This window comes from Paramormyrops kingsleyae, chromosome 18 (genome assembly GCF_048594095.1).
Source record: "Paramormyrops kingsleyae isolate MSU_618 chromosome 18, PKINGS_0.4, whole genome shotgun sequence".
Lineage (NCBI taxonomy): Eukaryota > Metazoa > Chordata > Actinopteri > Osteoglossiformes > Mormyridae > Paramormyrops > Paramormyrops kingsleyae.
In genome coordinates, this window is record NC_132814.1 from 16,136,797 (window position 1) to 16,161,088 (window position 24,292).

The window sequence follows — 24,292 nt, forward strand, 5'->3', positions numbered from 1 at the left end:
GCACCGGAGAGCTGACCGATAGAATAGAGGCTGTTCAGCACCGGAGAGCTGACCGATAGAACAGAGGCTATTCACAACCACAGCGCTGACCGATAGAATAGAGGCTGTTTAGCACCGGAGAGCTGACCGATAGAATAGAGGCTGTTCAGCACCACAGCGATGACCGATAGAATAGAGGTTGGACCAATAGAATAGAGGCTGGACCAATAGAATTTCTCTAGTATCTCCTTAAGCCCTTATCCTGTCCCTGATAGTAAGAGACCTTGTGCGGTTGTGATAGAGAAGTCCCTGGTTTGAATCCCGTCCTTGGCAGAGTAGTCATATGCCCATTGGGCCCTTTGGCGAGGCCCTTAGCCCCCCCCCCCCAAAAATGTTCCACAGGCGCCGGATAAATGGCTTGACCCTGCACTTGGACTGCAAGCTTTGTTTTCATCTGTATATATGTGTGTGTGTCTCAATAGAGAGCATGATGGGATATGTGAAAAGAAGCATTTCAATGTACCTGGATTCCGACAAATGGCAAATAAAGCACCACTTCATTTCCTGCTCCTCACCCCAACGGAATGGCCCGGAACTTACTGGTCTCCCCGGTCTCGTACTCGCTGTCCCTTAGAAGCTCGAAGATGTCCACTTCCAGCTTGCCCGTGGTGGAGCGGTTGCTGGCTCGGTTGATTCCCTCTTTGGCCAAGGTGATGGCCAGCCGCTCCCCCCGGCTGCACTCCATGGGATCGTCCAAGATGGCGGCTGAGGGGCACACGGCACAGCAGAGCTACAGGTCACAATCTCCCATATGCCAAGCGGCCAAATCGGGGAGCTTCTCAGCGGGATAGCGAATCCGTTCCTGCCTGGTCGCCATCAGGAATTTTAATATACAGTCATAATCTTTTTTCCCTCCAGATAAAGAGGGAGAACATGAACACTTTTCGGCACTAATTCATTCATTTCAGGAGCAATTCCAGCAAACAGCCAATTAGCTAATTACCAGCACCTGTTAGTAATAAACAATTCACTGATTCAGATGCATGCGATGGGGACGGGGTTTGTAATAAAGCAATAACACCATCAAATCCATGCATTTATCAACCCCACCGTGTTACAAAATGAAACATAAATGTAATATTCAAGGACTACAGTACAGAATCTAACAATAACATATTTGCATTGCATTGGTTTCAGAGTGCCCTATAAAAAAAAAATCAGGATTTGGATTTGCCAGCTTTCCACAGCTTGTTTTTCAATACAACCTTGCACATAGAATATCTCTGTAATGATAAATGAAAAATGATATTGATTGGTGATAATAAAACATATATAATGTTACATCCTGATGTAATTTTCAGATGTCAGAGACCTGGTTATATTAACGCTTCTGGAAGGTACCATTGTGTGATCGGGGGTGTAAAATGGAAGGGGGGATCATGGACATCTCAGGGCAGGACCAAATTGGGTGAAAAATGCCCTTCATTCACCAGTTCCCTCAGATGCATATGTCCCCCCAGCTAAAACCAAATGTTTATCCTCCCCCCCATCTTAATAAAGTTCCCTCTCCAGCCTCATCTCATGTGACTCTGTTTACCTTTTTGACTGGAATCAATCGCATAAAAGGTGTTAAGCCTGGGTATCCCCCTGCTGTCTGAAACAAACCCAAAGTAAAACCCAGCGCCCACAATTTGGCACTTAGGCAGGAGATGGGAGACCCGGGAGCTGACGGCCACAGCCGGCACCTCTGTGCATCAGGGGCAGGCAGACATCAGCACCTACTGTACCATGGGGTCACGGGGGCCACAAGTGTGGACGTCACCTGACAGAAGGCCAGTCTGCTCCGCCAATCACGAAGGTCCGGGGCTACGGGAATGCCAACAGAATGGGAAGGTCCATTGGATACAGGGCTGGGTGGAACCGGGATTAAAAATAGGCCCTGGACCTTTGCCCATAGAGGTCCGGCACACATACATACCTACACATGAATTTTTCTGAGCAAAACAAATCTTGCCGGCCGGCAACCCCTTCAGCCCGCCGGGAAAATGTCCTGTATGCCAGATGGCCAGTCCAGCCTTGTACACAGATGGCAAGACATCATGCGGCTGAGAGGCCGTCCCGGTGAGGACGCCCCCTGAGCAGAGGTGGCCGTTGGAGTGAGAAATGCAGGAGATCCGGCCAGTCCAGGCCCACCCGCACCGCGCCCGGTGATTGATGCAGAGCTACGGCAAAAAACAAACTCCCTGTCACCCGCCTCGCTGCCCAATCATATTCAAGCCACTCATACACACAACGGCGCCACGTGAACTCCATTAATTAAACATTTTCATCGGCGATCCGAAGGCTTTCCGGAGATCCATCCATCTTTCTCCCGACGATGTCGTTTCTAAACTGGGGGGGCGGGAGAGAAGAGCACGCTGGCATCCAGGATGAGGGGCGGGCAATTAGCGACAGTTAAAACAGATAACGGCATTATAACGCAATAACCGCTCCTCGGAAACGCAATTAGACGTCACGTTGACAAATGTGGCCATTAGGTTTCGGTGGTCAAACGCAGCCGCCGTTCGCTGGCGAACGGGATCGAAAGCCCGTTAATGCCACGAAAGGATGAAAGCCCCCTTCTTAAATTCAGGTTTTCATCATCTTTAATTGGAACTTTTTCATAAATACTTTATGCGATTTTAATCACCCGCCGGTTTCCGTTGACCATAACTTTTAGAGTCGGGTTTTATGTTTGGCCTTTCCCCATCATATTTACTATCACTTCGGGCTGTTTTTATTGATATCGATGTTGCCGTAACTCAGACAAGCATCACTTCTTTGACAACAGAGGAACTTTCTTTTATACACCTGATATGTCCCCACCCCACCCCCCCCCGCCCCAGTCTTCTCATCTCTAGAAAATAGTTTCTTTGAAAAAATACATCGTCTATGTACTGGGTGAAGCCTGAAGTGCTTCTTCCATTACTGATCCATTTAGAGAGAGCGAGGCTCCCTCGACAGTGGCAGAATTAAAAGTATCTACACCGACAATCACAAGTAAAGGGTAAAGTGGCATGTTAACACACCGTCCCCAAAAAAAGCTGTGATGTACAGCAGGACACAAACAAAGAATAAAGAAACCCTGTAATGTGTAATAATATAGCAACAAACCTTCATTCATAAATGCTGTCATGTACAGTAACTCTGTGCAAAGGCAACACACCGTGACAGCTAAGTGTATTTTATGAAAAGTGAGTTATGACTGAAATTGTGATCCTTAATCTCATTAAAGATCTTAGTTTGACGACGCTGGGTTTTCCTGAAAACCCCATCATTTACGGAGCTGCTACTGTACACACACGGGTGGACAGTCAGATAACTTTGAAGCCCCTTTTCCCATTTTCACTGTCAGCATAATTATTGTGTTCTGCCTTTGAGTAATATACGAGTAAACCTTCTTTGAGAAACGCTTTGACGTGCAGCAGTATATCAACAAGCCTTCAATTAGGAATGCTGATGTACAGAGGTATACTACAAACTTTTAGTGAGAAGTGCTATGAATCAGCACCCAAAAACACCTACCATATAAAATAAGAGGAAACAGCAGAACAGAGCTGTTTAATGGTAGATCGAGATTAGACTGAGAAGTTATGGGTAGGTCTCAAAGGGACAGCGACAGTGTAGTGATCTCCAAAAAAAGCCCCCTGAATTTATATTCAGCAGTTAATCAGCCCAGAAATAAAATATTATTATTGTATGGCTTTACAGACACATGAATCCAGGGAAACCTATATTTCAATATTTATAGGAGAGGAAATTTTACTGTAGTAACTCAGGCTGAAGATCATTCTCATGGGTACTACACCTTAAAGCGTCTAAAATTCAAATCAGCATCATTCCGATCTGTGTCGTTAACAAACCATCCGCCTTGCCGCTTGGCGATAACAATAAATGGAGCCTGATTATTATCCATCCGTATCCCCTAACTGCGCATCCAGTGCAGGGTTGTGGGAAGCTTGGAGCCGATTCCAGCGAATGCATGCCGCTGAATGCCAGTCCATTACAGGGCACGCACATACACACAAAATGCAATGTGGACACAAATCCACATGTCTTTAGACTACGAGAGGAAACCCACTTGAACATACTGAGAACATCATGCATATACTGGGGGCAGAGTGTAGCTCCGAAGGTTATCAGAAGGTTGCTGGTTCAAATCCCAGGGTCAGCAGAGTGATTCCACAGCTGGGCCCTTAACCTCCAATTGCTGCAGGGACTGTCTGACCCTGCCTTCTAACTTGTCATCTGCTAAATAAATATACTGCGATGGGCTGGCCCCCCATCCTGGGTTGTTTCCCGCCTCATGCCCATAGCTTCCGGGATAGGCTCCAGACCCCCCGCGACCCAGACGGATAAGCGGGTTGGAAAACGGATGGATGGATAAATAAATATATTGATTAACAAAAAGTCACGGCCCTGGAGGTGTGAGGTCATCATGCCACTGCTGTTATCCTTAATGCGCGGGACCGATGACCCGTCCAGGTGTACACAGCCTCATGCCCTATGCTGCCTGGGAAAGGCTTTAGCCCCCCACCAACAAAACTTAGCCAGGCCCAACCAAAGCTGAAAGATGGATGGACTGTTACATTTTATTAATAAGAAATTACTTTTTTGAGAAAGCAATCTCTTTCACAAACGGGGTTAAGGGCCTTGCTCAAGGACCCAACAAGAAATCACGCTGGTGAGTGTGGGATTGCAACCTGTGGCCTTCTGATAACAGGCACCGTGTCCGAACCCGCTGGGCCACACGCTGGGCCACACGCTGCCCCGCACTCTCCCAGCATGCGTGCTAGAGCGCGGTCAACCAGCACGAGGACCCCATGGCCGGCTGCACAACGCTTCCATCTTCCCGCACTTGCAGCTTCCATTGGTGCTGCCTCTCCCTCACCTTCCTTTACATTCTCTCCCTTCTGGTCTCGCCCATCCCCCGCCCCCCAGCCTACAAGATCAATCAACGCCAAAAGCATTTACCGGCATTTTGGAACCCTCATAGAAAGGTCACATGATGTGTCCTGGTCATAGACTAAATGGGACCATGCAAAACCATCTCCTTTGGCTAAACATATAATAACTAGTCTTATGACAATGAAAGTACCAGGGGGTGGTAATGTAGCTGTGACAGGAAGGTCACAAGTTCAAATCCCAAAGTTAGCAGAGTGATTTTCCCACTGGGACCCTGAGCAAGGCCCAGCTGCTCCAAGGATGGTCTGACTCTGCTGTAAACCACCTTAGTATCTGCTAAATAAATAAAATCCATGATTGCAAATAGTTGATTTTTTTTAATCCATTAGCATGAAAGGACGGAACTTCACACAAAACTGAGAACAATAAAATTTGATGAAACAGGAGCTAACAGGTACAGAGTAGCCAAAGACGGACACCTACACCAGCTGGGCAAAAATATCAGTGAAGAGGAGGAGAAAATGCAAATCAAGGAATCGGACAATTCTGCCGTGAAGCGGAAATACTGAAGTCATTTACTCCAGCCATTATATTCACAATAGCTATTCATTGCTCTGCTAGTAATAAAACAGATATCTGACACTAATGGTAGGCATTACTCAAGCTGTACCTAACTGGTACACTCACGCAAATTACCTTCTATAAGCCACTACCTCTGCTTTTCAACAAGCTCTTCATTCAAGAGGATGAGGATCTCTGTTAGCTTGGCATTCGCCAATGACTCCTGCTTTTCAGAGCTGTTGTCTAAGGGTAGTTTGTAAAATTACAAGTCTTTTAGGGGGTCCTTGTAGCACTAGCGCACTGTGATGTCTGATTTCCGGCAGCGGCAAGACTAGGCATGGCTGTCAGATCCCCTAGTGAATACATTTGGATGTTTGCACTGCAGAGGTGCCAGTGACAGACTCGTGGCTAGCATACTGCCTTTGCTGCTAATGGCGACGGAAACACAGCCAGCATCCCTCGAAGATTAAGATGAGCTGTGCTGGCACCAGAAGTCCCAAAATGTGAGGGGGAAAAAAAAAACGAACCAGCGGGGCAGATGGCACGTTTTGTTCGAGGCCATGTTCCGAGCAAGTAGGAATCACCAGGCAGCGACCGTAAGATAAAACAGCGGCGACTTGCTAATGCAAATGGGAGAGGCCAGGCTAGCAGCCAGACAGGAGAAACCAAACCGGGAAAGGGAGAACCTCACAAAATGATATGTTTACAGAGCATGTATCCTGCCGTCTTTGAAAAATGATCAGCCATCCATGTCGCAAGAAAGATCAGCGTGCCAGAAAAGCAGCCACCAGCAACTTCCGAGCTTTCAGACCAGACTAATGGAATTTGACGCCTCAGGTAGAGGTTCCGCTCTACCCATGTAGTCTGAGAATGCCGCTACAGGGTATTTTCATCGCTTGATTAAAGAACTCTGGCCAACTTCTCTATTGAGCTGTGACAAGTTATTTCAAGGTTGCTGGAGACGTTCATTGTGGTCCATTCATTATGAATTAAAGCAGAGCATTCTAAAGTACTTATAGGCGACCTTCTCAAAAGATCCACTAGGAGTGATTTCCTAGTCTGCATCTCTGTGAAATGTGGCCTTCATATCTTCTGATATCTTCAATCCTCAACTCATTTCAAAGAACTATACATTATGTTGTACAGTATTTTGGATGCCTTCAAGAACAATTTCTAATAAAGGTCTTGAGGTTCACAACTTCACTGAATCCCTTAATCCTTTTATTATGTTTGTTCATATTCCCATATGTTCAATGACGGACCAGGAAAACATATGTTTGTGTGATGGAAATTATTTTCATTGTGAAAACAAAACCCCACTCTGCTTAAAATCCCAACCATTCATCCATATCTGCTTATTAAGTTCAAGGTTGCCTAAAGCAATCAGGAAGCACAGAGTATGAGACAGGGGATACTCAGGACCTTGTATCGGTCAGATACAAGGCACACAGTCCAACAGCATAGGCAATTTAGCAAATACCAACTCAGCCAGCTACTTTCGATGATAGCAGGAACGCTGAGCATACAGAGGAAACCCAAACACACGGGAATTTACGGTAACACTTTACTTACAGCAGTCATCATAATGCATCACAGATACCTTCAAAATGCATTATAATGCATTCATAAAGTATTATAAACACGGATATAACTATTTACAAAAAGGCATACTGTAACACATTATAGCCATGTTTATTATGCATAATGAATGCTTTATGAAGCTCTCATATATAATGCACTATAGATACATAATGCTATACTGTATAATGGTTAGTATAAGAATTAAGAATGATTTTTACTGTATTAGGAAGGTATTTTTGCCCAGCTGGCTATAATGTGTTATGCATTTTAATAAAGAGTTATAGCTGTCTTATAATGCATTATGAAGGTATCTATAATGTGTTATACATGACTGCATTAAATAAAGTGTTACAGAATTTACTGTCAATAATAAAATAATGACCAGGAAGAAAAATACCTGGATGTCTGTGACAGACCAAAACATTTGTCTTGAAATTATTGACTGACCTTCTGAGCTTCAAAGTCCTCTGGAGAGAAACTTCATAATATGACAACACTTAAAATATCAATATGGAAAATTACTTCATATTACTATTCGTGTTGCCATTGTTCATCTCTGGAGACAGAGAGTGTTACACAGAGTTAACATGAGAAGCTTTCCAATCATAATTTTTGTTTACCGACGTTCCATTAAAGCTCAGTGGATCGCTCTTCCAGGGCCTTCCGGTGCTGAGCAGAAGGCAGGTCCTGTTCAAACAATGGGGGTGACATACAGTAAGTGACAGGGAATTCAGAAATCAGACAGGGACGCTGTGAGAAGAACTGTGGGAACCTTCCAAAGCGTATAAGGATTCCATACGGCTGACATGGCAATCAGCGAGTTCCGTAAGGGGCTACTCTGGGTTTGAAATTGCTGGTTGTAAAAAGGAAACTGGTGATTTGCAGATGGGGCAGGCGTTATCATTGTCTCGGAAATGCTGCATGGGCCGTTTTTTTTTCCCCGACAAAAATCTGCAAATTACAGGTTTAAAACAAAGGCAAATAAGGAGTGGAATACTTGGTCAGGAGATTTGCTGCAACCAGCCAGCTGGGAAGGTTTTCTTGAAGAGAGTAAGATTCAGAAATTGGAAATTGTTTAGCTAAGGCAGTATTTTAGTAAACAAGATTCAGCCAGGGAACGTCACTGACTGAGAACACTGGGTACACAAGCGGACTGTCAGCAGAACGAACAAAGAAAATGAATTAGAGAGGTCAATAATAGCCTGGCTTTTTTTTGACTGTGTGGTTTTCATGAGATAAAAGAGCTATCCTTCAGAGGGCACGGCGAAGGCAGAAAATTGTAAAATTGCCGTTAATTTGCAATGTCTGTCCCTTCCAGTCAAAAACTGCGCCACTTATATATGATCTAAACTGCCAAGCGACAGCGTCGGTGATCACTAGCATGTGCCACATACTATAGCTAACATTGATAGCATGCCAACCAGCCAGGGGTGGATGATGGAGTGATGAATTAATGGGCAGATAGATAGATGGATAGATTGAGATTAAGATTGACTTTATTAACCCCAGGGGGAAATTCTGGAGCATACAGCAGCAAGAACATAATTCACAGCCGAACGTACATATAGTGCAAAACAGATGAGGTTAAAAGACAGACCACATGGAGCAAAGTAAACGCAGTGCGCACGGATTTTGAAAGTGCACAGCACACAAATAAAATGTCGTGCTAGAATAGTGGGTAACAATTTACATTAACTGCACCTTCAAAATGCATTCATAAAGCATTCATAGAATATTCATAAGATACATCTAAGTACCTTAATAGCTATAATATACATTAATAGCAAACACTACTGTATATGATAATAACAAACGTTGTAATCATATAATACATTATGAATGCATTATGAAGGTGCACTGAATGTTCTATCAATGCAAAATAAATCCATTTCCAAGGTGCAATTAATGTAAAGTGTTACCAAATATTGTGGTACTAGAAACATAGAGACAGAGAGAGATAGAGAGAGATAGAGAGAGACAGATAGATAGATAGATAGATAGATAGATAGATAGATAGATAGATAGATAGATAGATAGATTATATATGCATGATGAGGGTAGTTTGGGCCACTTAAAGACCTTCATCTTTTGGTTTCCATGTGCGTCACCATGGCTCAGTCATAACAAACATGTCTCACACAAAGAGAACACGCCGCCCATTACTCAGATTGACGCTTCGTCATCACCAGCAGACCAAGGCACAGGGTGACTCTTAGTTTTGTCAGCGAATCATGAACAACGTAAACTAATAGCGTTCCTATTTATAAGTAGCAAAGGGGCTACATTAAAGACGAGATTTACCTATGGTTAGCTTGAAAGCCCTTCTTACTGAAAATTACCAGCAATTCCATCTCTTAGAGTTATGAAGGAGGGTCCATTAAGGGAATAAAGACAATAATTTCCTTCTCGTCAGCGCCCGCTTGTCACATATTGCACTCTGCCTCCAATACACACAAAAATAAAGTATTCACATTAATGGTTACAAAAGAAAAGTTCCCCTTCCTTGCCCGACACACTTTAGCTACTGCGATACCGTGAGACCGCAAGGACACCTTGTCGGGTTGGATTAAAGGTAAACAGTGAAACTTTTTGTCTTCTTTTCCTGTAGAACATAATGTAAGATTGAAATGGGATTCATTTTGCGATCCAGCCTCATAGCCGCTGTCCCACCGCCTTAAGCCCCAGTGGGGAACATGGGTACTTTATTGCTCTCTGTCACTGAGGAATACAGCAGCAGCACGGCACGAGGGCCCCGCCCAGCTTCTCATGTCTTCACCGAAGACTGAACCTGATAATGGGTATCGACAGGAGACCAGAGAGCGAGGATGTATCCCTTTAGCTCTTGGGAGCTTCACTTGCACAAAAATGTTCTGAGGGCAAAAGGAAAACACGATTGGCTCAGAGAGATAACCAATGAGATTGTAGAAGAGGCGGGACCAACAAATCAGATGTCTTGAATTTTTCATTCGGCCCTTAGAACACTTTTGTGGAGGTAAAACTGCCACAACCTTACCTTTAAACCCTAGGAAGAGACACCACTTCCAGGGAGACAGGTTTTGCTACAAGCTGATTATTCCCAGTGACACATATCCTTGCATTTATTTATCTAATATCCAAAGCGATGTAGCTTGGAATATCCAATGTGGCATACTTTTTTTTGGGAAAGCAGGATTAGAGAATCCCTGGAGCAAATGGGGATTAAGGGCCTTGATCAAGGACTCAACGGTAACATCGCTCTACTAACCCTGGGATTTGACCCAATGACCTTGATCACAGGCAGGACACCCTAATTCACTGAGCCACACACCATCAGGAAGGTGGAGATAAGACCCGGCCCAGTCGGCGTCATTCGACTAATCGCCACACCCACTGCGAGCAATTAGCCACAGCTCAAAGCGAGAGCGAATGGCGTGTGGTGGAACCCCATAGCTGCCCTTGCCAAACACCTGCCCTGCTGCTCCTTTAACCAGTATCATCCCCATATAATTGCGTAATGCTCTAAAAATCTGGAAACTGGCAACGGCTAGAATACTTAAGTGGCCATTGAGAAGAGGCTGACTGGGAGGCAAGCCCACACTCAGAATGGGGCAAGACCCCACAACATCATTATTGAGTGACAGGGGAGGGGGCCAATCAGCTTTCAGTAGCCCCACCCCTGTCCACTTCAACTGCCTGCCTTGAGTGTGAGACATTCTGCCCCCAATTCCTTGTTTTCCTTCTTTTACACTTTAAACACTCACAGTCGAGCAAAGAGGCCCAGCTGAAATTCTGAGAGAACTGGAATTAAGAACCAGCCCCCACCCCCACTCCATCCACCCCCTTGCAAGTGTATCAGAGTTTCATTAAAGGTCTTCGGTCACCGGGGTGCTTAGCATTTGCCTTTCAAAAATAAATAAATAAACAAATAAATAAATATTTCTGAAATGGCACGGCTTTCTTCCGCAGATGCCAGGCTGCTAAAGAAGGTCGAGGAGAGCGGCGCCCCTCCCCCCCCCCACAAAAGGGAGCGCAGAAACAGAGCCCCCCCCCAGACCGGCACGCAGGATCGATAGTAATGAAAAGGGAAAGAAAAAAGCCAAAGGGAGGGATTTACTGAGAGTCTCAAGAATCTGCATTGGGTTAGGGTTAGGGTTACTGGGAAAAGTCCAGGCACGGCCTGGTCCATTAACACTCCTGGGGGGGTAAGTCACCTATATTTACCTCACGTAGGCAGCCTCTGCTATGCTGGGGACGTAATTAAAAAAAACACTTAAGTAGCGTTTGTGTCCAAACCACAGGTGACGTAAACATGCCGAAAGGGTTTACAGGGACTGAGTCATCATGTGCTCACCTCCAATCATGCTGTTGTGACACACTGGAAGTGCAGGGCATTATGGGCCAAAGGCCCCGGGGGGGGGGGTTTGAAACCGCGGGTGACTTTTGCTAACCAGGCTTAGGTCAGCCGGTGGGCTAATTATGCCACATTAAGAAGATTAATGTATCAACACTTCTCCCCCCTCCTCCCCTCTGTGAAAGAGCAAGTTTCCATCCCTCACCCGACCCCCCCCCCCCCCCACCACCATACTGAAGTTTTTCTGACGTGGAAGCCAAACAAGAACGGTAGTGAAGCAGTGCTTGTGAACCCTCACTTTAAGCTCACGACTTATTTTTGTGTTCCCTTCAAACGACAGTCAAAGGCATTGTGTTTCAAAGCAGCGTCACGGAAGACTGAACTTACTTCTGAAGTTTCGCATTTTGTGTGTTAGGATTAGATTAATAATAATAATTTAAAAAGCATCTCGCTGCAACAGCTACGGCGTTGGCAGGGATTGAAGCCGCAAATCCGAAAATGGGCTGCTGAAGCCCATTATTCAGAGCCCCGCACGACGCTGACTTTATAAAAGAAACATCACTGAGGGGTATTGAACAGCAGAGAATGTATGAAGCCTACTGATTAATAGGAGATTCAACATGTTTTTTTATTGATATAAGGGGCTTTAAAATATCCGTCGCTCTGTTGGACTTGCACGAGCTGTTTCGGTGTCTGTAACTTGCGCTGTCGATACAGGAATACCAAGACTAACAGTAGGATCACGGTAGACGGAAAGAGATGAAAGTCACTACTCCTTCCTTGAAGTTGGCTACAGAAGGGGGTCGTAATTAGGAGTCTCCCGACTTTGCAGAGCCAAAATGGATTCTCCCTTTCATCACTTCAGCTACAATGTCCTAAGTGAGGTAGTTTGTGAGGTAAAGGTCTATAACAAACTTGTAGAGAAGCACAAGGCAAACAAAAGACATTACTACTCAAAATTAGAACACAAACAGGCCCTTTTAGGAAAGATGCAAGTGTTAAGAAACCCAGCCATATTAACAACATGATAGACTGAATTGGGGTCAGCTGGGTTTCATTACCTTAGTTGATTGGTCGGTATGAGACTAGCAATCAACAGCCGCAGAATACCATGCAAGCCCCGCCCCCTGCCACTGTTCAGCCTACCACCTGCTTGCTTTGTTTGTATCAAGGTCCCTGTCTCTCCTCATAGCGGAATGGGCACTGGAGACCGAGTGCAGCACGCGGCCACGATAGGGCCAAGAAAAACAGTGCACTAAGCATTACCTTAGCACCTCAACGCTTATGGAAAATCCCCTTCAGCAGATGCCTGCACATCCATAAAAAAGACAGCAGGGGCTATTCTGTGTAAGGGAGCAGTGCAGAAATTTGGGCTGGAGTCACAGCGTAACCCTGCAGTGCGCCCATTTCTCACACTTAGAGCAGCTACCTAGAAACGCTTCAGTAACATTCCTGAAGGTATAGCTCAGCGGTCTGTGGCTGTGGATTAGGATTATTATGGGTTCTAATCCCGTGGTTGGCAGAGTGACATCACCACTGGGCTCCTGAGCCAGGCTATTAACCCTAAATGTTCCAGAGACTGGCGGACCCTGCTCTCTGTAATGAATATCATTTTGGATGAAAGTATAATCTAAATAGGTATAAATGTACACAATTACCTCTCAAATCATATAAAAATACAGCAGACTATTACTGTACTACACTATTTACTCTTCATTATCATCCTTCCCAGTGCCCAAGTGCCCAAAATAAAGTCCTCTCATTATCTGATACCCAACATATTTCAAGGAAATGTCAGTTTATGCATGTAAACAAGACCTGTGATGCTTTCACGCTGAAGCTATACACTATAATCTTTTCCCTCCATGAAAAACAAGCAGCTGCGTTTTGAGGCAGTCTACTTCCATTTACAGGCTCCTTTGATCTGAGGGTTACAGGGTGGCATTCTATGCAAGAGCAGCTGGAATATTCCCAATCGATTCCGCCCCCTGGCATCTGTGCCGTGCCTTGCCCCTCCCACACATGCCCCACTCTGACACTGTGCCGCACTCTCCGGCTGTTAGTGTAGGTTAACGGGCTTGACACTATGCCTAACCTGTATGTGGTCCGCTACACGTTCACCGCAAGAATTTTCCGGAATGTCCGATTATCATAGAGCTATAGCAGTCTCCTCTTCTGGAGATCCAGAATCCTGGCACGTGTGCAGCGGAGCTTAATGAAACCTTTATCAGCAACATCTGACAGGAACAGCGTGGGATGCATGATTAAGCTAAAGCCACATAAAAAAAGACGCTCCCTAAGTGACAGTGACATACCTGTCTGCACAGGAACAGTGATAAGTGTAGTGGGCGGTCAACGATTGCCTTTTGCAGAGAAATCCACAAATTACAGCTGATGAGGCATTTCTCCTTTGTTCTGTTACATGCCAAACACAAGTAAGTAATGGACTGCAGCGATTTCCCAGAATTCATTGGGTTGATCAATTCTTGCCTCAACGACGTCCGCTGCCGACCTGTGATTCCCCAGCAATAAGTTTCATAAAATCAAAGAGTCTTCATCCATGCAGCTCTCTACCATCAACCTCCCGTTCGTGTTCATCCTCATGCATCCTTATGAATATCTCTCACGTCTCAAACTTTCATCATACTGCTTGATCACAGCCCCTTGGCCAGCGGACCACCCTGTAATGATGTCGCCTGGCCTTCCGCGTTGACTGCTGAAGCCGCGCCCGTCCGAATCGAGTCCAGCAGAGATCCCCTGGGTTTCATTAGGCTCAAGCCTGTAGACCTCCAGCCCTAGAAGATTGCTGGTCCAGCAGGTTATTATTGCCTTATTTCCGTCCCCCGTTCTTCCTGGGGAGTGAGGAATAACTGATTGGAAACCAGTCAAGTCTCGTTTTGGATTCATTGGCCCTACGGGACTGGAAATTGAATGAAAATTTGTCCCTCATTGCACCTCCAGGCCCAAAGTAGCAAGCAGGATGACTGTCTTCACCCCAGTGCTTGACAGAGAAGCCTCTCTCAAGCTAGACCTGTTTTATTTCCAGCTAGCGGCTAACTAGCATGAACGGCTGCCCTTCTTGTCATAGGTGCCCCACCCCCACGACGAGACCACAGAATTGCTGTTGAAATTTCCCCCCCCCATTAAACCTGCAGATGTAATCTCAGCACAAGGCCGACATCTTGCTCTGGGCACTCGTGGTGCCGTCGGAAACGGATCAAAACCAGTTCGGCGAAAGGCCAAAATGAAAAGCTAATATTTAAAGAGCGCCGTGGCTGTGCCCGCCTCCTCCCCCACCCCCTGCCCCGTGGTCCTCCCATGGTGGCTTGACTCTCCACCTCCCCCCCCCCCCCCCCCGGCGATGTAGATAACGTCCAATCCCAGAGCTGCCGAGTGGAGTAGGTGAATTGAGGGGCGACGCCGCATGGAGAATCGCACAGCAGGAAGGGCTGAAGGACGACCTGCACTCAGTGCTAAGTGCCTCATTCCCAACACACAAAACAAAAAAAACAAGCGAACAAACAGAAAAAAATTTTAAAAGGGCACTTACAACGTGACATCTAAAACCATGGGTCATCTCAAGAGTTACCTGTTTTGCGTTACGCCCTCGCCAGAGGAATCCAAAGCCACAGGCCTGTCAAGTCACAGTTGATACAGGGTTTACTAGGATTTCCAAAACTCCTGTGTACATGGAGGAGGAGCTGGGATGGTGAGAGATATAAAAGCCAGAGGCACAGGCTGACCTTGTTGTAGATGTAGAATCACGTACATTTCACCTTAAAACAAATTCACTCATCATCCGCTCAACCAGAAAATCCTGACAAATCTCACATACACCCGTTGTGGATATTCAACTAGGAAATTATTCGTATGATTATTTATTTATTTTTTTCAACCTGTTCCAGTTTTTGAGAGCTGGATTCATAATTTAAAATAAAAAAAATCAATATCACATGGAAAAAAAGTGAAATGACGCTTTGGGATTTGAACTGGCACCCTTCTGAACACAGACAAAACTCGCTGAGTCATACACCACCCCCGAACATCTAGTAAGTAAAATTATATATAGAAGGTCAGATGATGGGTGAAGGCTTTTTGACCTCATACGAAGGGCATATTCCACTGTGAAGATTCAGTGCAAACAGAAAGCGTGAAGGCACCAGATTCCCATACTGTCCATTGATATACACATATATGAAACAGCTATATACAGTCTGCTGACTAGAAACCTTGATCTTAAGGATAAGGATAGGATCCAGGATTATAAACTTTAGACAGACAGGTTGTTTCATTACACCCATAAGTGATGTTACATGTGCTGAACTAGCGCGTTAAAATATCGAACTGCATGGAGAACATGGTTAGTAACTGTTAGAATGGACAAGAAGGAGTGTGAAGTCTCATGAGCGCCCCCTACAGGCCGGGTGCCTTTATGGGGGGGTGGATTTGCCCTGGCTTTTCTGCTTACTGGCGTTTGACACACAGCCTGTAAAGAGACCTATCAGCTTGCAAAAGACAAGTGGAAATTTAGGAACCGGAAAATAACCAAACGTGGCACGATAAACAAATACTGTCAAATGCAACCAGACCCAGTGTAACCGCAACCTTCGGAACCCAAAGCATCCCTAAAAAGCGCCAGTAGGACAGGGCAATCAGGATGAAATGACACACCTCACTTCGGTGGTCCCAATCTCGCTGTCCAGCCTGGCGTTACAGGGCCACATAATAGTAGGCTGTTATTTTCTGCAGCAATAAATCCCGACATATCAAGCTTTTAAGCTCCATGCGCCCTAGAGCAACAAAAAAAGCAAAGCAGTGAGACACCCCCACCTGCCACAAAGTGGTTCGGTCTTGCATCGGCGGACGATTCTCGGGACGGTGACAGAAGGCAGTTCTGGGACCGTCGCTGCTCATCACCACTGAGGATCTTATTCATTTTACATAAGGCGAGCTCTCGCATTCTCCGCATTACCATGTGAACCACCGTAACAGGTTTTTATTGGCCCAAAATATATAGGGCAGAGCTGGAGAAAAAGTGAGAAAATTCAGGGCAGATAGGGTAGATGCGAAGTGTGGTAATATTTCTTTGTTTTTAATCTTGTAAATAGTTTGGTAAAACGATGGCAATGCTAGAACACCCCACAGTACCTCATCTTTTACTCACTATGAGTTTAAAACAGGAAATGTTCCCAGAAAATAAAAGTTATATCTTGAGAGGTATGGAGAAAAAAATCTGTTTTTGGAAGGAAAGTGCTTTTGCCATCCACACGCGTTATAAATCTGGTAGCAAATGAAACAACTTAAATCACCTTGGACAAGTTTAAAAGACCTGCTGTTATGAAGAATTTCACAACCTCTCTGATCCATTCATCAACTCCCGGCTTGTCCTTACCAGTGGTGTCACTGAAATGCGCCAAAACATCGATATCTGAAACCATGGACCCCGGAATCGAAGGTGGGAGGGCATCTGGGTAACATCTGAAGCATCATCAAGAATGCAGTGAGAAATCAAGGAAAAATCACAGACAGATAATATAATCTAAACCAATAAAATTTTCCTAATAAAAGACCTAATAAAAATCTATTAATAAAAGAAGCAAACAATACTGGTTGCTTACTGAGTGTAAAGATTTAAAATCTAATAATTATAGACAGTATATTTAATGTTATGTCATCAGCAGCATTGGCCAAATCTGATCATGCAACGCAAGTGCATTGTGCCCCCCCCCGTTCAGATACATTCCACAGTCCATGTGCAAAATATGTACAAATGATGTCTAAAGATCAATCCAGAGTCCATGTCTGTAAGAGTATTTGCTGGACTACTGTCACAGCCCCGCCTCCTCCCTTACCTGATTGGTCCATCTCCTAACCTCTGTCTGCTAATTGGGCAGCCAGAACGACAAGGTGATAACAGTCACCGAGAGGCTGCCCGCTCCGGGGCCAGAGAGAATCACTGCAGCTGTCTGCCAGAGGATCGCTGAATCATTACGGTATCACTGCGTAACTTTACAAAAAATTCCCTAATATTTTACCGAGTGAGAAACCTGGTCGAAAACCCATTCCTCCTGGCTGTCTGAACATGTCGAGTTTAGCGGAGGAACAGACATGCGTAGCAGGTACAGATGATTCGATAAGCTAACAAGTCAGGGCCAGTAGGGCCTGTTAATAGTCATCTTCCCAAATACATGAGTTACGATGAGACACATGAGAAAAATGTGCAATATCCATGTGAGAGATCTTGGCTCACAGACAGGGGATTCAGTGTTCATTCTCCTGTTTCCCCAATTCGGGGCCAAAAGAAGGGAGGAAGGGGGTTGAAAATAGGGAACAACAAAATAATCTTCAAAAACAAGCGAAAATGTTTCAGCTTTGGTGACGAGTGAAAAAGCCGGCAGAGCGGCTCCCAGCATAGGCGATGTGGACCGGCATGTCCCCCAAGTGGGTGCAAGCTCATGAGAGAGCCAGCCAATCAGAAGCAGTGAAACAGGGATCGGATGGAGAGAAAAAAACGTACAACCCATATGGCTTGCTGATACCCCTCTCCACACTGGAGAAGGATGGATGGATGGATGGATGAGACAATTCTCCAAATCAACTACAAAACTATTATGATACATGTTTGAAATAAAGTATTTCCTAACATTTATTAATTTATTTAACTGATATAATTTGGGAATAAACTATGAAATGCACATTGTATTTTGACATACACTGACTGGTTCTTTTTGGAAGAAGTTGTAGTATTTTCACACAAAATAGTGGCCCGTATTTATTCATTGTCTTTTTTATTTTCACATTTTAGGTACTGTACTACTTTCTTCCACCTTTCTTTCCGGTAGGTTTCCCAATGGTTACCGTAAAACTGTTAAAAGACGACACCTGCCTATTCAGCACAGAGCTTAACAGCGCAGGACAAACGGTGCTGTCGACTACACATTAAAAATTCATGGACATTCGATGACAGGGTGGGGGGGGGGGGGCTGAAAAACAACTGCAATCTAATTTGCCATGTCAATGAATTTCCCTACCAGAAGGCAGGACCGAGACTCATAAAAATATAGATTACTGTTGTTCCAGTTATTACGGCGATTTTATGCGCTAAGCACCGATACAATAACGTAGCATATAAGCATAACCCTGGATGCCTGAGTACACATTTTTTCTCCAGGACATAATTATGGCATCATTTTAACATTCAGCCTATTAATTTAATCAATCAAACCTGTTTTTACTACATATTCTGATTACTTACCTAATCCACCATCCAGATTTTCCTTGGTCTATTTACTATTAAAATAAAATACAACATACTTTATTATACTTGTATGGTAACACCTTCCTTGAAGGCTTTTGCTGACAGGATGCATTAAGGTCACCGTCGCTGACTCCTCCTGTGTACATGCTCTCCTGAAGGCCTTTTCCCCAGCTGGAGAAAGAACGTCTAGTATGCCTCAATAAAGAGGCCCAAGAACTAAATCATCCCTCACAGAAGCAGTCGGTCCACATTAAATCAACAGGCAGGCCGGCTCTTCAGTCTACTGGCGTGCACCTGACCGCACGTCCGACAATTCCAGTCAAAAAGCTACAAGACAGAAGAGACCGTCAAACACAGTCCCGGGCCTGAACCTGCGGGAAGCAGATTCCCGGAGGCTTCCATAAATCTTAAATGTCACCACACCCCCACAATATTCTGGGATGGGCTTGAAATCTAAAATCCTGACCCAACTTCAGAGCATTAACGAAGTAACACACGGGCTCACAGTATTCCTGCAGTTCTCTAATTTCCGCTTAATGCCGCTGTCTGCCCGGAAGGAAGAGAGAGAATTAATACGCTTAGTTAAGTAAGAGCTCTTTTTAAACGCGTGCCCTAAACAACAGAAATTTATGGCCCTTGAAACAGACTGCGCCCAGCATATCATCCATCCCATAATGTAGGCATTGCAGAATGAGACACTGATCGGCCCGATGCTGATCGACTGACCGTTTAGTCGATGTACTCATTCCTAAAATGTGGCAGCATAGATATCCATCCAGAGTGAAAACGCGGTACTTGTGTGGTTATGTCTGGGAAGGGGCGTGGCTTTCGGGTGGGTAGGGGCATGCCTATGAGTGGTCAACCACCAGACATACCCAAATGCCCACCCCAGGCTGGCATCCTGGTGACACCCCTGTCACGGACAGTGTCTGGGTGAAATAGTGAAGTATAAAAGCTGTGGATGCACAGCTCCCTGTTTTTTTGTCCTTTTTAGGGCCAAAAGAAGAGAGGAAGGGGAGTGAAAACAGAGAACCCCAAAATAAATAGGATCAAATAAGTTTTTAATATAATATCGGATCTCTCTGTTGGCTGGAACTTAAGTGCTTGCATCTGGACCTGTAAATAGCGCGTTCTGCTATATCACACCAAGAACCTCACACCAACCTCCTACTTCCTAATGGTCTCAACGGAATACCCCAGTCTCACTGTTTGTTACGGTTCATTGACTTAGCGCCTTTTTCTTTTCCATATTTTTTAAGAACGTCTTTGCGCTGCTGGGGACCAGCTTAAAGCGTTCTGTTGTCATGTTGTCGATAATTAGGGCGGCTCTCACCCAAGGCGACAGGCTGCCCAGCACACTGTGCCAGAACGGCCACGGTAGCCGATAATTGTCACCACGAAAACCCACAACGAAACAGTCATATCTTCATTACGTCCGTGGCTGGAGGTGTTTAACGTTGTTTCTGAAGTTTAACGAGCAAAAAAAACACAGCACACTAGAGGCCTCTGGGCAGCTTGAAACACAACATTTAAAAATAATATTCTCTAGAAACAGAGGCTGCCTCTATTTAACTGCAGAAACACACGCTGTTCCAACAGGTCTTTTTGTCTCCAGTCATTTGTAATAGGACCCAAAACATTAACTAATTTTTAATTGGTTAAAAAAATGCACTTACTGTTGTAGGATCACGCAGGCCCCACAGCCAGTATTTTATGGCCGCTGAGGGAGTGAGTCGGCCATGCCAAGATCTCCCTCCGTACCTCTTTGACCCAGGGCCCCTCTCCAGGAAGCCGAAGCCCGCATTCCAATGTTTATGGCCCTCAAACGGAGGACCCAGATAGTGGAAAGGGGGGGAGATCCTGCATCTCTCTGGAGTGGGACAAAGCTAAAATCATATGCCATCTATTGTGTATTTGATTGTGTGTTATCCTCACTATTATTTGGCATCATTACTGTAAACTTGGTGGATGTGTATGTGTCAGTCACAATTGTCTTCTATTCCTCTTATGAATGTCCCATTGTATCTTCACCACTTGGACAATTATATACATATATATATATACATATATATATATATTAATATGCACAGATAGGTAAACACTGGGGTTATCCAACCACGTGCTCATACCTCTCTCAGAGAATAGGGGGAATGAGTTTAAGTGGTGTAACCAAGTAGGTAGAAATGTTTGAGCACATAGTTATTTAGTTAATAGAACTAAGGAAGGCCCCCACCCCTCACCAAAAGGGGGGGGGGGGGAAAGGGGTAGAAATGCGGTTGCTTATCTATGCCTTACAGTCGTAAATCAGAGATTCGCGCTCTTTTCCTGCCTCCCTTTGTCTGAAAGAGACTATGCAATGTATGTTAAAACTTGTGTACTGAACCCCTTTTAATAGCCCAATTTGCTACATTTTATAATTTTGCAATGTATAATCAACACTGTTCTTTCACTGAAGTAAAGAAAGTTACCCAAGCCATCCTTAATTAGGACACACTGTATGCAATGGGGTACAGCTTCAGTAAAATATACCTGAACTTGTCACAGCTGTGAGATATGCCACCTAGCCATGTATTCTGTACATTGATGGCAATAATAAGCATGCACCTCATAAGAGGAATTATAAATTAATCAATGAAAATTAGCAAAGGTTTGGATCAAAGGTGGAATATCATGTTTGGTATCAATGTCATCCTAAATTATGTCCGAATATGAATCCGGGGACGGATTACTACACAATTGAACCTATCCAAAGCTAAATTACTGAATTAAAATCAGCACAAAATTTGGCAAAAGACCACCATAAATCTATGGTGACATTCGGGGAGCCTGCAACCGGCCCCTCGGATCCAGGTACCAATTCTCATTGGGTATGAGTTGGACCCTGGGTCATGAATATTCATGGGACCCATGGGGCATAAAAACCTCACACCCAGAGAATCGAAAGGAGGAGGAGGAGAAAAAGTCATCGAAAGAAGTCATCGAAAAAGGAGAAGAAAACGTAAAGCCTCCAATCCAAGACTGCGGGAGAAACTACGCGCGGAGAAGATTAAATCTACCATCGAAACTACGAAGCCTCTTCGCAGCGAGTTTCAACAAAAGACAAAGCTGATCCCCGCTGCAATCACGTAAACTCACCGACAACTCTCTAATAAGCAACTAGTACCGGCTGATCTACGCCGAAATCTGGGTTGCCTGTTTAGATCCTAGGCTTGCCGTTGCAGAACAGTATTTAATCAAAGCTTATCACTGTTTCCTACTGTAAATCCATTTTCCGTAATTTCGTTATTGTGTTTGTACGTATTATGTTATGTTTAATGTTTGTCCTGTTTTAGTGTAGTATTAGAATAAACGCATGCTGTTCACATTTTAAATCTCCCTCTCTGTGCTTACAATAAGTCACTTTATTGGTCTGAATCCCGTTACTGAGCTTTGAAGTCCCACTCGCGTCCTCAAGTATCGCGAGACTCTCTCTTTGGCCAAGAGCTGAGTCGCTAGGTTACAGAAAGAAGCTAACCCGGTGGACGGGCAGCTATCTTTAGACTGAGTAGTGATACCAACGAATGAATTCCATTCACATTCTGGATTTAAATCATCCAGCTCTTTACCAAGTGGGACTAATATAAAAACTGTGATATCGGAACAACAACTCAAACCTAATATTCCCTATTTAATTGTGTATGAATTAATCATTAATTAATTCATAATCAATTCCCCCTGAACATTGGTGGGAAACCATCCCCATTTGAGCTGTTCAATTCCTACACTGTAGCAACTCTTAATTTTTTAGTTCAGAGCATAATTCACGTGTGGTACATCCCGTCAACTAACAAACCAGTGCAAGTTTTCCCATATATGGATGCAACTTCTGCATGCTGACCTCATCTCCACCTTCTGCATTTCTGATTGGTGGAAGACTTAGACCCTCCCAGGCTGTCCGCCTGCCACCTGTCCCACATTTCTGCTTTCCCTGGGGCCGCTAAAATGGGTGCCATATGACATCTGTTCACCCCCGTAGAGGGGCACAGCGCATTAGTACGCATTAGGCTAACAGCCTGGATGGGACTCATCAGCAGCCCTGAAGGGGGCGCTCATTCCACCCCAAGGGCACCCAGTATGACAGAATCTGCATGATGATGCCCTCTCTACTCTAACTAGGCCTAATGTGAGTAGAGCCTCAATGTCAGAGTCATTGGGGTGTTAAGAGCCGGGGAAGACTTTAGAAAATCAAGTTTTGAGTAATAATGTCATCATGCTTTATCTGCACACATACATTGGAATGTTTATTTCTGCATATCCCATCATGCTCTCTCACACATACTGTACTGGTGAGAGCAAAGCCTGAGGTATTGGGTAAGCCATTTATCCCACATTTTTAAGGATGGGATCCGCACCGATGACCTTCCGGTTGCAGGCACAGAAACCTCAGCGTGCGTGTAAGGACACACGGGGGCCGGCATGATTCCTCCTCCACTGTTCAGCACGGTTATCGGTCTCCGTCTCCCTGCGCTGAGCACCGTCGTTAAGGATCCCTCCGTCGTAGCAAACACCATCTGGTTCATGTGAGGAGTACCAGCAAGCGGTCACCGTGCGGGGTCTCCCATTTATTTTCCGGAATCTCCGGCTGCCACTCCGGACAAAATTACGGAATTTCATCTCACTCTCCATGCTGTCACCCAGAGATGAAAGTTTAATGAGGTTCAACTCGCCATGCAAAAGACAGCCTTTGTGGGATCGAACCTTATTTTCAGGAGATTAAAAATGTTCTGCCATCAAAGAGCTACGGAGTCACAGTGGAACTGGGGTCTATGTCCGAGGGGTCGGTCCCCTGGTCTCGGTGGCCCCTGTGCGTCTAAGCATCCACCAGCGGGGTCCTACGTCAGCCACTCCAATCCACCGTGCATCAGCGCGCAGATTCCGCATGCAATTAATACAAACCGAATCAATTATTTACAGCTTCGAGACAATACTCTGCGATAACACTCATTGCATAATGAATTTTCCGTCTCGCTGATGATGGGGAAAAAAAAGAAAGAAAAAAAAAAAGGTGAAGTGGTATTTGTACTCCAAGAGGAGAGGATGTATTAAGGTAGCCACAGTAGTTTAATGGAGGGTGCTTGTTTCTAGGCCTATGATTAGAAGGATGCCTGCAGGACGGGGAAAAACACAGACACAAGGTTGCGTTTATGACCTGGGAAATCACATGCAATGTGACAACGATGAGGTTTGCATTGGCTGTAGTGACACCGCAGCTAGTTGGATGGCCTGGGATAAAAGCTCGGGGAACCACGGGACCCCCCCCCCCCAAAAAAAAAAAATAAAAAATAAAAAATGACTACTAGCACAACACATCAAAGAACTGGTGCCATGTCATCCTGGTTAGGCCACGCCCCCTGGACAAGACCTCAGGCCTACAGAACCGCACGAACCCTGGCCAAGGTGCGTCCCAGTGGGCCGGGGAGATGCTCCGCATTAGTCAAACAAGAGAGTCAAACAATGAAGCCTTCGACGGTCGTCACAGGGCTATGGCTCAGCCGTGCAAACTCAGGGGTTCTGTGTTGTGGTGCAGGCTGGTTACCACAAACCGACGGCCCGCGTGCCGTGCGCGGGCGTGATCGCGATAAAAGCGGGACACTGCGGGA

The 24,292-nt window shown here is 45.1% G+C and overlaps 1 protein-coding gene across 5 annotated transcripts in view; it reads right to left on the reverse strand.

Moving 5' to 3' along the window:
* LOC111846268 (glutamate receptor ionotropic, kainate 4-like) overlaps positions 1-24,292 on the reverse strand; it is a 217,078-nt gene that overhangs the window by 80,702 nt on the left and 112,084 nt on the right. For 4 of the 5 annotated variants that reach the window (XM_023816305.2, XM_023816307.2, XM_023816304.2 and 1 more), the window contains one exon: positions 580-744. The exons of the other annotated variant lie outside the window; for it this stretch is intronic. In XM_023816305.2, coding sequence (XP_023672073.1) covers positions 580-744 — 165 coding nt within the window. The remainder of the gene's footprint in view (positions 1-579; positions 745-24,292) is intronic. 5 annotated transcript variants of the gene reach the window in all.